The sequence below is a fragment of the Acartia tonsa genome, chromosome 14 (genome assembly GCF_053477335.1).
Source record: "Acartia tonsa isolate MP-2025a chromosome 14, ASM5347733v1, whole genome shotgun sequence".
Classification (NCBI taxonomy): domain Eukaryota; kingdom Metazoa; phylum Arthropoda; class Copepoda; order Calanoida; family Acartiidae; genus Acartia; species Acartia tonsa.
In genome coordinates, this window is record NC_137273.1 from 13,065,330 (window position 1) to 13,077,704 (window position 12,375).

The following is a 12,375-nucleotide window of genomic DNA, read 5'->3' on the forward strand; positions in this document are numbered from 1 at the left end:
TGGTCAAAGTAAATTATATTAAAGATGCTCATAACAATGGGAAAAATTATTTTGATACTGATATCCCATAAAAGTTTGAAAATTGCATCAAAATAAACAAAGATATGGGGAAATATGTAAAACATATAAAAATAGCCAAAAACCTGATAAAAGGCAGTCTGGCCGTCATGGTTGTTTTATTAAAACAACAAAAAATTGAATTTTTAAATCCTTAACTTAAAAAATTTGGAAAATCGGACCATATACACTGAAGATATGGAAAAAAGTGTTCAATATAAAAAAATAGCCTAAAACCTGCAAAAAAGGCAGTCTGGCCGTCATGGTTATTTTGTTTAAAAGACGGGAAATTTAATTTTGATATCTATAACTGAAAAATTTTGAAAATCGGACTATAAACACTGAAGATATGGAGAAAAATGTTAAATATATAAAAACAGCCTAAAACCTGCTAAAAAGGCAGTCTGGCCGTCATGGTTGTTTTCTTTAAAAGACGGGAAATTTAATTTTGATATCTATAACTGAAAAAATTTTGAAAATCGGACCATAATCACTGAAGATATGGAGAAAAATGTAAAAAATATAAAAATAGCCTAAAACCTGCTAAAAAGGCAGTCTGGCCTTCATGGTTGTTCCGTTAAACGACGGGAAATTTAATTTTGATATCTGTAACTGAAAAAATTTTGAAAATCGGACCATAAACACTGAAGATATGGAGAAAAATGTGAAAAATATAAAAATATAAAATCGGTCCGAACGCCAATGATGTTTTATAGTCAATTGTGCTCCTTAATGATGGGAATAATTTCAGCATTCTATCTTTTATAGGAGCTGAGTAAATCCCATTTCCCCCATAGCGTTACGGACTGACTGACGGACTGACGGACGGACAAAGTGAATTATAGAGTAGCTTCGCTACTAAAAAAAACTTGTAGGGTGTCTATCTGTTTGTGCTTGTCTTTAAAAATAAAATTATTAGTCAAAATCTCAAAAAGAATTGAAGAAAAATGTTATGGAGACCACAATTTTAAAGGTCTTTAATCCAGACCATACATCTTTACTACTTTAGATATAATAAGTTGATGAGGAAAAACCATTAATATTAGTTTTCAAGTATTCTAAAACTATTATCATTGTAACTTATCATACAAAGTTACATATGATATAAGCAATCTATTATACAAAGTAGAATAAATTCTGTCTTTCCGTATGTCACAATTTTCGGATTCACTTTTATTCAAGTTACACAAAACTATCTGCCAATTTACCTATCCCTGTGCTTACCTGAGTCTGTAGCAATAACTCTGAACCTCCAGGTTCCAACTTCAGATTCCAATGGAAGCGCAATGTACTCCTAAAGTCAAAGGATCCAGTAAATAATCCAGGAATCGATTATTTTTAAAAAATATCTGACTGAACGCACATGTTGTGCTTGAATATCGCTAAAAGCGATATAAGGTCTACAAATAATCTAAAATAGTAAGATTCAATGATTGACAAGGAAGCTTCACTGAAGAGAATGCGCCAAGTAAGTTTTTAACGCGCATTTACGTGTGATTCGAGATAATGATAAATCTATCATTCTCACCTGAGTATCTGGCAGGTATTGGATCCAATCCAGGCTGTCAATGTTGTTGCCAGTTCGAGCCTCGACAATCTCTAGCTTCAAATCTCGAGTATCACCGTCCTCCAAATCCTAAATTACAATTAGTCGTCAGAATGGAGAAGGGTTATATATGAATTTCAGCAACTTAGTCTTCTCATTCCAGCAGGGGTGTATAATTATATTATGCACAAGATTTATTTTTTTCCCCGGCTACAAAATTTTTTATTTTTTCCCCCCTGGTTTTTTCTCACCAAGTCGGGGGGAAAATGGAAAAATATTTAAAGAACTCTATGTTTTATTTATTTTATCCCTCCTACCACACATTTAAAAAAAAAATTTTCACCAAGGAGGGGGGGGGGGGGGGGGGAAATGGAAGAAATGTTTTCAGTTTTCTTAATTTTTACATTTTTTCCCCCTCCAACCACTTATTTTTTATTTCCCCCCACCCCCCCCCCCCCCTGAGCATGGTCAATTTTAAAAATATACATCCCTGCATTTCAGAAATGATACTAGAACAATTAAAACAGGGTTATAATGTAAAGATATAATAGTAAGATACTATTTAAGAGACAAGAACATATTTCTATTAACTAATTCCTTGGAAATATTTAGGTATGATTTATGAATAGTCAAAAGTGTAAGTCTTTCTTTCTGACTGTCTTAATACCTTTATCTATACCATACACACATCTATATTTGTCCTTCTATATGTTTGTTCAACTAAATAAGTAATATTTTATATTATTCTATCTCGTCTGTCTTTTCTTTCCAATGTTTGATATTACTATAACTATGCCTTGAATCTACCTAGAAAACAAATCAATTCATCTATTTGATTTCTTAATATATCTTCTATGTATTATCTATCTATAATCTATATCATACCTGGAATGTATTAGCAGGAACAAAAATCCTGGATGATTTTCCGGCAATCAGTGAGATCTTATTGAGCCTGTTGGATATGAAAGGCTGATGATTGGCAGGTGGGAAATCCTGTAACAAAAACGCATTATAAGGGGGGGGGGGGGGTTTAATGCAACCATCTCGTAATCAATGTATAAATGGCACTTAGAATTCGAATTTCGATCTGAAATTTTGCATGAGTAATCCTTGGTAGGTCTATTTTCCCTAAATCGAACAAAAAGTTGAAAAAGTAACAGCTAACGGCCCTTTATAACATAAGAGGATTATTTAGCAACTTTGATAATTTTAGTGTTATTAATTAGGAATAGAATTTCCACAGCATTATAATGTAGCAACATAAAGATACAAAAATGTATAAACATCTATTTGGACGTTTATAATCCTAGGAATCGCCATCCCAGCAACAAATCGAATAAATGGTTCTATCAGCTTTCTTTTTACCATTATAATTAGAGAACACTTTGAACACAACTAACTTAAAATAGATCGGATGATTCTAATAGATCGGATGATTCTTTAATGGACGAAAGACTATTTAGAACAAAATATTTCATACGTGCTTTGACATGTATATTTTCAACATAAAATAAATGCATACATACAAGATTAGTTTTCATAAACACTAAGGCCTTTCTTAGTAAAAAAAAAGAGACAACTGCTGTTATGGAAGGCTCAAAGGATAAACAAATGACCAGACAGCATATTTTTTGTGGTGAAAGTAGTAAAAATTAAACGCCTTTTTATACAAAAAGCTGCACTGGTAAAAATCTTACCGGCGGCGAAGGCGGTACACTGGAGAAGAGCGGCTGTTCCGGCCTTGTTGGTGAAATCAGATCTGTTTCATCAAAGAATTCATTGTTGTTGGCGCCAGGACTAGTTTTAGTCACTATTGCAGGATCTAGTGGGCCCACTCCGCTACCCTCGTAGTTATTTGATACGCCTTAAAAAACAAATCTGTAACTCGATTAAAAGCAAAATATAGGCAGAAGATCAAGCATTTAAAACTATATATTAAGTGATTTTACAAACTATAATAGTCTCTAAAAAAAGTAAAAGGATGTCTAGTTATCAGTTTTTATGTCGGTAATTAATGGATTGATCGTTCAATTCTCATTGAAGTATTTCAGAAGTTCAGAGACTAAGAGGGCTGAACAACGAATTCAGAAAGCAGAGTCAACGATATGAAGTTAGGAAGACCTACAATATACCTAATACAAAGCAGTTTAAAGAGTTCATCGACATAATTGACTAATAAGAAAACCTTATACCTGGATAGAAAGAATTCAGCCTGTCAGGCCTGGCGGGACCCAACTTGGCCGTTGTCAGGATGGAGGCAGATCCCTCCAGGCCCAGATCACTAGGATTGCCAGCGGCCCCTACGGATGCCATCCGCCGCACTGTCTGGCTGGCTCCAGGTAGACTAGGAAATTATTTGATTGTAAGCGAAAATTAATTACATTTAGGGCCTGTCCGTACGTTCAAAACGGATAGCTAGCTCTCAATGTAATGTTAGTTAGGAATGAACCTAATACCTTCACATCCATATTAATGAGAACCATCCTTTTAAATGAGAACATAAAAGTCACAACAGATAGATAGATAATATCGGTATCCTTGAATAAAAGTAACATAAACCACAGGACCGATATGGTTCTTCTTTGCAAAGATGCTTGGGAAGGTTTTTAGCTATTATAGGGAAGGGTAACATCACCCTCCCAAGAAAAATTATCCCTGGCTATTAATACATCCCCCCCCCCCCAACCAAAACAAATTGAAAGAGGAGAATCGACTAAAATCATTCCACTTCTCTCAAGTGCCACTAGGGGCCTCTAAGGGTGTTGTCGCAGTCGCTAATACCTGAAAACAGGACTAGTTGGTTCCGGCAGTGTGATCCTGCTGGGTAGGATTGCATCTCCCGCATTTTCATTCCAATAATCCCCATCCTCATCATCGTCCCAGTCATAACCTAAACAATTGCAAGTTGGCCCAAAATTTATGCAAGTTGGTATTTCTCAATTATGCAAGTTGGTTGGTGAGTGGTTGGATACTTTTGTGCAAGTTAGTTTGTGGTTGGTTTAATCATGCTAATAAGTTTAAATAAATAACAGGGCTCAGCAGCCGCGCCTCAGCCACGCATTAGCCTCAAACCGGCAAGTGTGATAAAACAAGGTTTTTGAAAATATGGATTGTCTGTTTATGAACAGATTATTACATCCAGCTGAATTCTAAAGTTATATATGACGATTTCAATAAGGCTTACACGCTGCCGAGCCCTGATTAATAAGTGAACATGGCTTATTATATACAAGAAAATATAATAATCAAAAAAAATCTTGGCTATGATTTGAAAATAGACAGTTCCATAGAAAAAATATTTTAAAAATTGAGAGAAAATATACAAAAAACTGAAAAATAACTTTTAAGATATATGTTTTGTAGTATTGTTATAGAAACTATAAATAGTTAAACAGCAGTTAAATAACAAAACACAAATAGAACAACGAAAATCCATTGACGTAAACTCTGTTTATTGACTGAGTATACGTATTTAAGAATACTATGATAACCAGGGTTCCGGAGCCGGAGCCGTAGCAGCAACATTTTTGGTGGAGCCGGAGCCGTATTTTTCGTTAAAAACGGCTCCGGCTCCGGACTAGCTAAAAATGATTTTTATAGTAATATTATAATTTGGCAACGGTCTATTTCCATATAATAAACTGAAAAACTATTGTTACTTAACAAATAGACACACATCCTTCTACTTTTATATAGCTTTAATCAAATAAAAGCAAAATATTTTATATTATTTATTTTATTTTATCAAATTTAATAATGAAAAAAAATTGATATATTATTTTAAGGTAGGAGCCGGAGCTGGAGCCGTATTTCAAAATACGGCTCCGCGGAGCCGGAGCAGCATCAAAATCATACGGCTCCGACACCCTGATGATAACATTATACGTCAATAACAAAACCCAATTTAAAAAAAAAACACATGATTCCCTTAACCCTAGCTTTACCTAACCTTAAATAAATACCGTTTATATTCTGATAAGTTTGCTTATGGTAATCGATATAATTATATTATTACTTAGATGTTACACCATGTTTTCAAGTACCATAAAAAAGTGATACCCGCAGCTGGCTGGCTAAAATAACAATACCCCACATCCATCTACCCCCTTCAAACCATCCACTTACCTCCTTCATATTAGCAACCTATTTGACGAAAAGGGCATTCTCCTCTTAGAAATGTTTTTTTTCAATTTTGAAGATATTTATAACTCTACCCCCCCCCCCCCCCCCAAGAATAACTATTTTAGGTTAGGTTAAGTTTTTATTCTAGGGAGCCGAGCGCTGCGGCTAGGCAGGAAAGAGTGCCGAGCGCCGCGGCCAGAGTTCATAGTTCTGTCGAGGGGGGTGGGGGGGAAGGGTTAAAAAAATTTTCAAAATTGAAAAAAATATTTCTAAGAGGATATAACCACGATATTTACAATGTCAATAAATCCACGTATTCTATATCCACTCGTGTGGTCCACATAAAGTTAGAGGGTAATTACCTGATCCTTCTACGTCCCTAGTTTCCCTAGATTGTTCAGCAGAATCCCTAGTTCAACACAAAGCCATTAAAAACAATTTAAAAGATTCTAAAGAGTTTTAGCAACTCCAGAGAATATCTAATTCTAATATAAAAATAACAGGATGTTTATTGGTTTGTATGCCTGTCTGTTTTTACCGAAGGATCTCGTAAATAGCTGAACCGATATGGTTTTCTTTCCAGTGTAGCTGTTCATAGGTCATAGGACACAAGGTAAAGTAATCAACAATTTTTTTCTCCACAAAGTGCAATTAAAATATAAAATGCTAGAATATAAAAAGTTGCAGAAATCAAAGAAATTCTGACTGGCCAAAAATCTGGTGGCAAAGCTGCTCCACAATTAATGGCTGTTATGTTCCTGTCAGTATCCCTATGAAGACGGGTATCATAAGCTGCAAATTCTAATTGTTCCTCCTAAACAACAAAAACAAAATTATCATCAATGAGATAGAACAAAATCTCGCTTACCTTCAAAAAGATTTAAGCAGGGGTGTAAATTCTGCGAAATTGACCCTGTTAAAGGGAGGGAGGGGCGGGGGGACTAATTTTAATTTTATGATTGTACATTTTTATATTCGTAGAAAGCTGGATATAATACGATGCTAGACATAGTTTTTTCGTATGGATGATAACCGGTTCCTATCCACCGGATTCGAATGAATACGAGAAAATATTTTATAGCATTAGCAGGGGAAAAAAATAAATCTTATGCAGAAAATACACCACTGGATTTAAGTTTGGCTTCGAATTAGATTAATATCCGTTGAATTAGAAACAGTTCTTTCTCAGTAATACTCAAATTCATATATAACAGAGTACGGCACAATAGTCTGTCTCTGATACGATGTGATAAATCCGATCAGGTTTTTAACAACTTAAAGCAGAAAGGTTTTAAGAGAAATTTGAAATACCTTGGGTATTCTTTAAAATAAATCTTCAAAGCAAAAATATTTTAAACGTCAGTGTAAATTTTTCTACTATGATTCTAAAACATGGAGACCAAAGTATTTATTTACCTGAGTATATTGGTCCAACACATTTAATCCACTCACCCAACTTATTACAACTGAAAAAAATGATTCCGTTTAAAAATCCGATTTATAGCGTAGCTACTCTGAAGTTTGATCATGTCCGTATGTCCTGGAGCCAAAAAAAAATCCTTGATTTGACAATCTCTTCCATAAAAATTACTAAAAAACAGGGATCTAAAGGGATCAGACAATGGCCAATAAATTTATATACATCCACAATGATTATCACACAAAATTACCCCCTTTTGTATAAATATTACAATTAGTGGTTGAAACGTTTGGACACTCAACTCAATGAACCAACCAATCAAATTAAATCAATGTCCCAAAAGTTTTAAGCCAACGAATAAGAAAACATTATAAAACTTTGGAGACTAGTGCAATAAACAGCCCAATGTCCCCTCTCTCCCTTATTAAAAGCGCAGGTTATAGGAATATTGATGAAAACTATAGCTGTCAATCTAAAATAGTATCCGAGAAAATAGTTATTCCCCCATAGTGTTACGCACAGACAAAGTGAATTATAGAATAGTTTCACTGCCAAAAAAATCTTACCTATAAATATCGGCGCCCCCTTCATAGTTATCTACTTCTTTGTCCCGCGCCTTGTACAGTTAAAAGTGTAAATTTTTCCCGCCAAATGCTGACCAATCCTAGCAACTCATGTCATCTTTGGTCATCTGAAAATATCCCTACAACTTAAGAAAAAATTAAGAACAAAGAACGAGAGATAATAAAGGAGAGATAGAAAGAGAGCAATTAAAATTAAGAAAAAAAACTGCACAGTATTATAATAATAACATTATCATAATAATTCATTATTGTGGATTAGTTTGATGTGGTAAAAAATGTTATTTTTGTTTATGTACAAAGACAGAAGAAACAGGTTTGTTGTTGAGCCGAATATAAAAATGGTAGTTGCACAAATAATAAAAACATAAAGACGACCTTCACTTATCAGCAAATATAAAAACGCCAAAGTTTTGGCGCCAAAATGTGCCGCGAAAATTAGCATGGTGCACTATTTTGGGAGTAGTGAGGTACATCTTTTTACATTTTAATGATATAATCAGTTCTTTAACAATTTTCAACTATTGTATAATGTTTTGTATCAAATTATAATGGAAAATGTTTCAATGTTGCACATTATGTTAAGCACATGGGATAATTGTAATGGCAACATTATATTTTTACATGTTTTATGAATAAAATATAAAAAAAGATAGGTAGGTAGGTACACAACTACTACAAATAAAATAATAATGTCCCCTAAAAAATGGGGAAGGCCCTTTTAAAATTCACAGAACTGTATAAAATCCAGAATTAAGTCTTTTTATTCATGAGAAAACAATAAAAAAAAACAAAGCAAAACCAAAATTAAAAATGGGATATAATGATTTTTCAAGAATCTATAATCTACAAATTTAGTAATATTCAACTTCAAGGATAAAATGGTTAGAAAAGAATAAGGTACTTGACAAGAACAAAATAAAAAACCGTTCAACCCCCGACAGAAAACTGGCCAAATATAAATTAATGCACAATATCATGTTTAGTTTATATATCAAGTTATAAGATGTCAATTTTCAAAAAATGAAAAAATGTTTATATAAAAATGTTAGAGGAATTCATAATCATGGACTTGTAGACATTTATAATGATGATGAAAATTTGTTTTAATATTCTTTACAGATGTGGCAATAAATATGCATAATAGCAGCAATTTTAATACAAAAACATACATATGATAATTATAATAATAAATTGCACAACAGTTTAATTAGAAAATCCCCCAAGTATCCACTTGGAAGTGTGATAAATATTTATATGTAAATATAACAAGAAAAGAAAGAATTTAGAGCCACATCATATGTAATCACCATGGAAATACAAACAGTATTAATTCAATTGATATATATCATTTATATAGAATTATAATTATACATTGTAAAAACCAGTTTCGACAAGTCTAAATAAAAATGAGAATCATTGATTTATAAAGATATTGTTAGTGTGCTGCATGTTTATCATAAAATGCACATATATCATATTTAATGTTAAAATTGTATGAAAACAGTGTTATAACAATGACTATGTAATATGTTCCAGGGATTCAAAGGGATAAGACAATGGACAATAAATAAATGTACATCTCCAATAACGAAAAAAAAACTCCTTTTGTGTTTGGAACGTTTGGACAGTAATAAGCTAAAGATTAAGAATACGTTATTATAAAACTTTGAGGACTAATGTAATAAACAGCCCAATGTCTCCCCCCTCCCTGACTTTGTTCTTTATTAACCTTACAAATATTGAGGGATCTAGATTAATGTTACCCCCCAAATATAGCCAAGCAAGCAAATCAACATATTTCAATAAATAGTAGTCAAATTATCATGTTTATCTAAAGACAGCCTAAATCTGAACATATACCTAGCAAATATGATTACACATAATATCCCTAGCAATAATAAATATTAAGCGTGATGCGGAATATTCAAATTTTCTACATAAAAGTTAATAAATCATAGTTAATCATATCAAATCATATATAATCATACAAATTCATTTATGATTATATCAAATCATATTCAAACAAACAGTAATTTAATTTTAAATATAGATAATAAGATTATATATGTGCGAAAAAAGCATAATAATATCAGCAAACATACATTTATAAATTTCAGGTAACATTTTTTTATTTGCCTGGTTGTTATGTATCTTTCCTAATCTGGGAATTTATAAATATGAAAAATCATTCATTTATGATTTTAATTTATTGATAATTGATTTTATTGAATCATATCATTATGATAGAAATTTGGTCTATTTAGATCACTGTTTAATTTATTGTTCATGATATATTAAATGTGTAGGTCATATTATAATTAAAATAATTAAGACAGCGCATTTAAGAAATTAAAAGTGGTAAGCCCAAAATAGAAGACTCAATCGCAAAAAAAATAAGTATGATTACTATAAATGGTTTTTAAAAATCATCATTCAATCCCTATCTAGAAATTTTAATTTTGATAAATATTCTTACCTTCAATAGTTTAAAAATGAGATTTCCATGTCATTTATTCAGTTAATTAAAAAAAATTTATTGACTTTTAGTACCTGTTTTAATTTGGTCCATCTATTGATGTTATCATGGGGTAGGGGGGTAATTTTCAGGAGAAAAAAAACATTATCACTATAAGGCCATATTTTAAAGGTGCTATTTTTTCTTTGGAGGATTATTTTAAAGACAACATTTATATCTTGATTTTTTGTGTAAAAAAGTTTGAATTTGTCTCTTAAGCCAGAAGTTTTGTTGAAGTCTGTAGAAGTGATTCCTCAAATCATCTAAAAAGTTAAATGTTATTTTGTGGTCTATTTTTACTGAAAGATCTTGCTAAATGCTGGACCCATATGGTTTTTTTTATCTTTTTTTTGTAGGGTACAACCACCACCCCAAGATTATTCATACTTGAAAAAAGACTCTCAACCAATTTTTTAAAAATTTCTTTTAAAAATAAAATTGAAAGTGGGGGAAATAGAGAGTACAAATATAAGATTAACACCCGTCTTATAGCCCTAAGATGTCAAGGCATTGGCTAATAAAACTGGTTTTAATCTGATAATTGTACATTTCTACACGGTGTATCAAAAAAACTGCATTTTCCGGTTTTGGGAAATAACCAGGAGTATGAAAAAAATAATCATATAACCATATTCTCTGTACAAATTTACATTACATTTACTTAAGGTGTTTTTTGATATCTCTAAAAATGTGGCTGTACTAATAAGTACATGTAGGATAAAAATGCCTCATACTAAAACTGTGGTAACTATTAGATTCAATTAACTTATTTATTTTAAAACATTTTGGTTTATAAGTACAATATTAAAGTAGTAAAAGGGTATATCAATGTCCCCATTTGAGATTTTTATTTACATATTTTCCTTTTTTTGGCCTCATGCAAAATTTACATTACATTTACTTAAGGTGTTTTTTGATATCTCTAAAAATGTGGCTGTACTAATAAGTACATGTAGGGTAAAAATGCCTCATACTAAAACTGTGGTAACTATTAGATTCAATTAACTTATTTATTTTAAAACATTTTGGTTTATAAGTACAATATTAAAGTAGTAAAAGGGTATATCAATGTCCCCATTTGAGATTTTTATTTACATATTTTCCTTTTTTTGGCCTCATGCAAAGAGCTTTTAAGATTATTCAGAATTTTGTTTTTTTCTATAATTTCTCTATGGCAGTCATTTTTCATAAAAGATCTCTTTTAATACTGTGCATATTAATAAATAAAACAAGTCACTTTTTATTTCATTTCAATATCTTAATTAATAAGCAAGTTATGTTGGTTTAAATTGTTGCTAAAAATGCGTTTTCTTAGATTTAAGTTTTATGAGTTAATCTGTTATGACCTGTCAATAAAAATTAGAATTTATAGGGGGAGGGATGATGAACGAACATGAACATTTTTAATTCTAAGAATCAAAATTCAAGCAATAAGAAAATTGATTTTTGATTTCATAAAATGTATTTTAAAATAAATTTTAAATGTAATTATTAGAATATTTTGTTGTGCATGCTATGATGTTGTTTTCAAGTAAAAACAAGATTTTAATTCAACACTATATCATAAAATTCTATGTGAATACAGTAACACACACACTTTTTTAATTCTTTGGGCTCTAAAAAGTGGCGTTGTTTTAAGAGATATTAAAAAATGCATATTTTTATAGAGAATATGGACATCTAATTATTTTTTTCATACTCCTACTGGCTGTTTTCCAAAACCGGAAAACGCAGTTTTATTTGAAACACCCTGTATATTCATGGAAAACTGGATATAATTTGATGCTAGACATATTTTTTTTGTATGGCTGAGAACCAGTTATAATCCTCCAGATATTCATCAGTTTCAAATAAATACAAGAAAAAAGGTTCTACAAGAAACTAACCTACAACTACCTGTGCATCTGATCCATGATGTTTGGTGTTTCAGTATCCAGCATAGTAGGCACTGGCAGCTGGATATTGTCCCTGAGGAGCTGCTGCAGCAAATCCTGGGGCAGCTGCACCTCCCATTTTGGCCCTCAACTGGGCCTCAATAGCTTCTGCCTCTTTCACCTTACCAATTGACCTGCAAAATATTGTCTGGAAATTATACCTCCACAAAAGTAAAAAATCATGGTGTATAACAAAT

General features: G+C 31.8%; 1 protein-coding gene across 14 annotated transcripts in view; it reads right to left on the reverse strand.

Annotated features, from left to right (window-relative positions):
- Dg (Dystroglycan) overlaps positions 1-12,164 on the reverse strand; it is a 30,843-nt gene extending 18,679 nt beyond the window's left edge. For 8 of the 14 annotated variants that reach the window (XR_013875112.1, XR_013875111.1, XR_013875110.1 and 5 more), the window contains exons 1-12: positions 12,141-12,164; positions 10,206-10,507; positions 7,712-9,890; positions 7,142-7,191; positions 6,483-6,539; positions 6,088-6,133; positions 4,385-4,493; positions 3,796-3,947; positions 3,301-3,467; positions 2,489-2,596; positions 1,586-1,693; positions 1,282-1,351 (exon numbers count right to left, since the gene is read on the reverse strand). Coding sequence is in view for 2 of the 14 variants with exons in the window: in XM_080148961.1 (XP_080005087.1) it covers positions 1,282-1,351; positions 1,586-1,693; positions 2,489-2,596; positions 3,301-3,467; positions 3,796-3,947; positions 4,385-4,493; positions 6,088-6,133; positions 6,483-6,539; positions 7,142-7,191; positions 7,712-7,736 (892 nt within the window). In the remaining 12 variants the exon portion in view is untranslated. Of the gene's footprint in view, positions 1-1,281; positions 1,352-1,585; positions 1,694-2,488; positions 2,597-3,300; positions 3,468-3,795; positions 3,948-4,384; positions 4,494-6,087; positions 6,134-6,482; positions 6,540-7,141; positions 7,192-7,711; positions 9,891-10,205; positions 10,508-12,140 lie in introns of those variants that run through there. The other 6 variants (XR_013875115.1, XR_013875118.1, XR_013875117.1 and 3 more) reach the window with 6 other exon arrangements.
- Between the last annotated feature and the right edge of the window lie 211 nt (positions 12,165-12,375).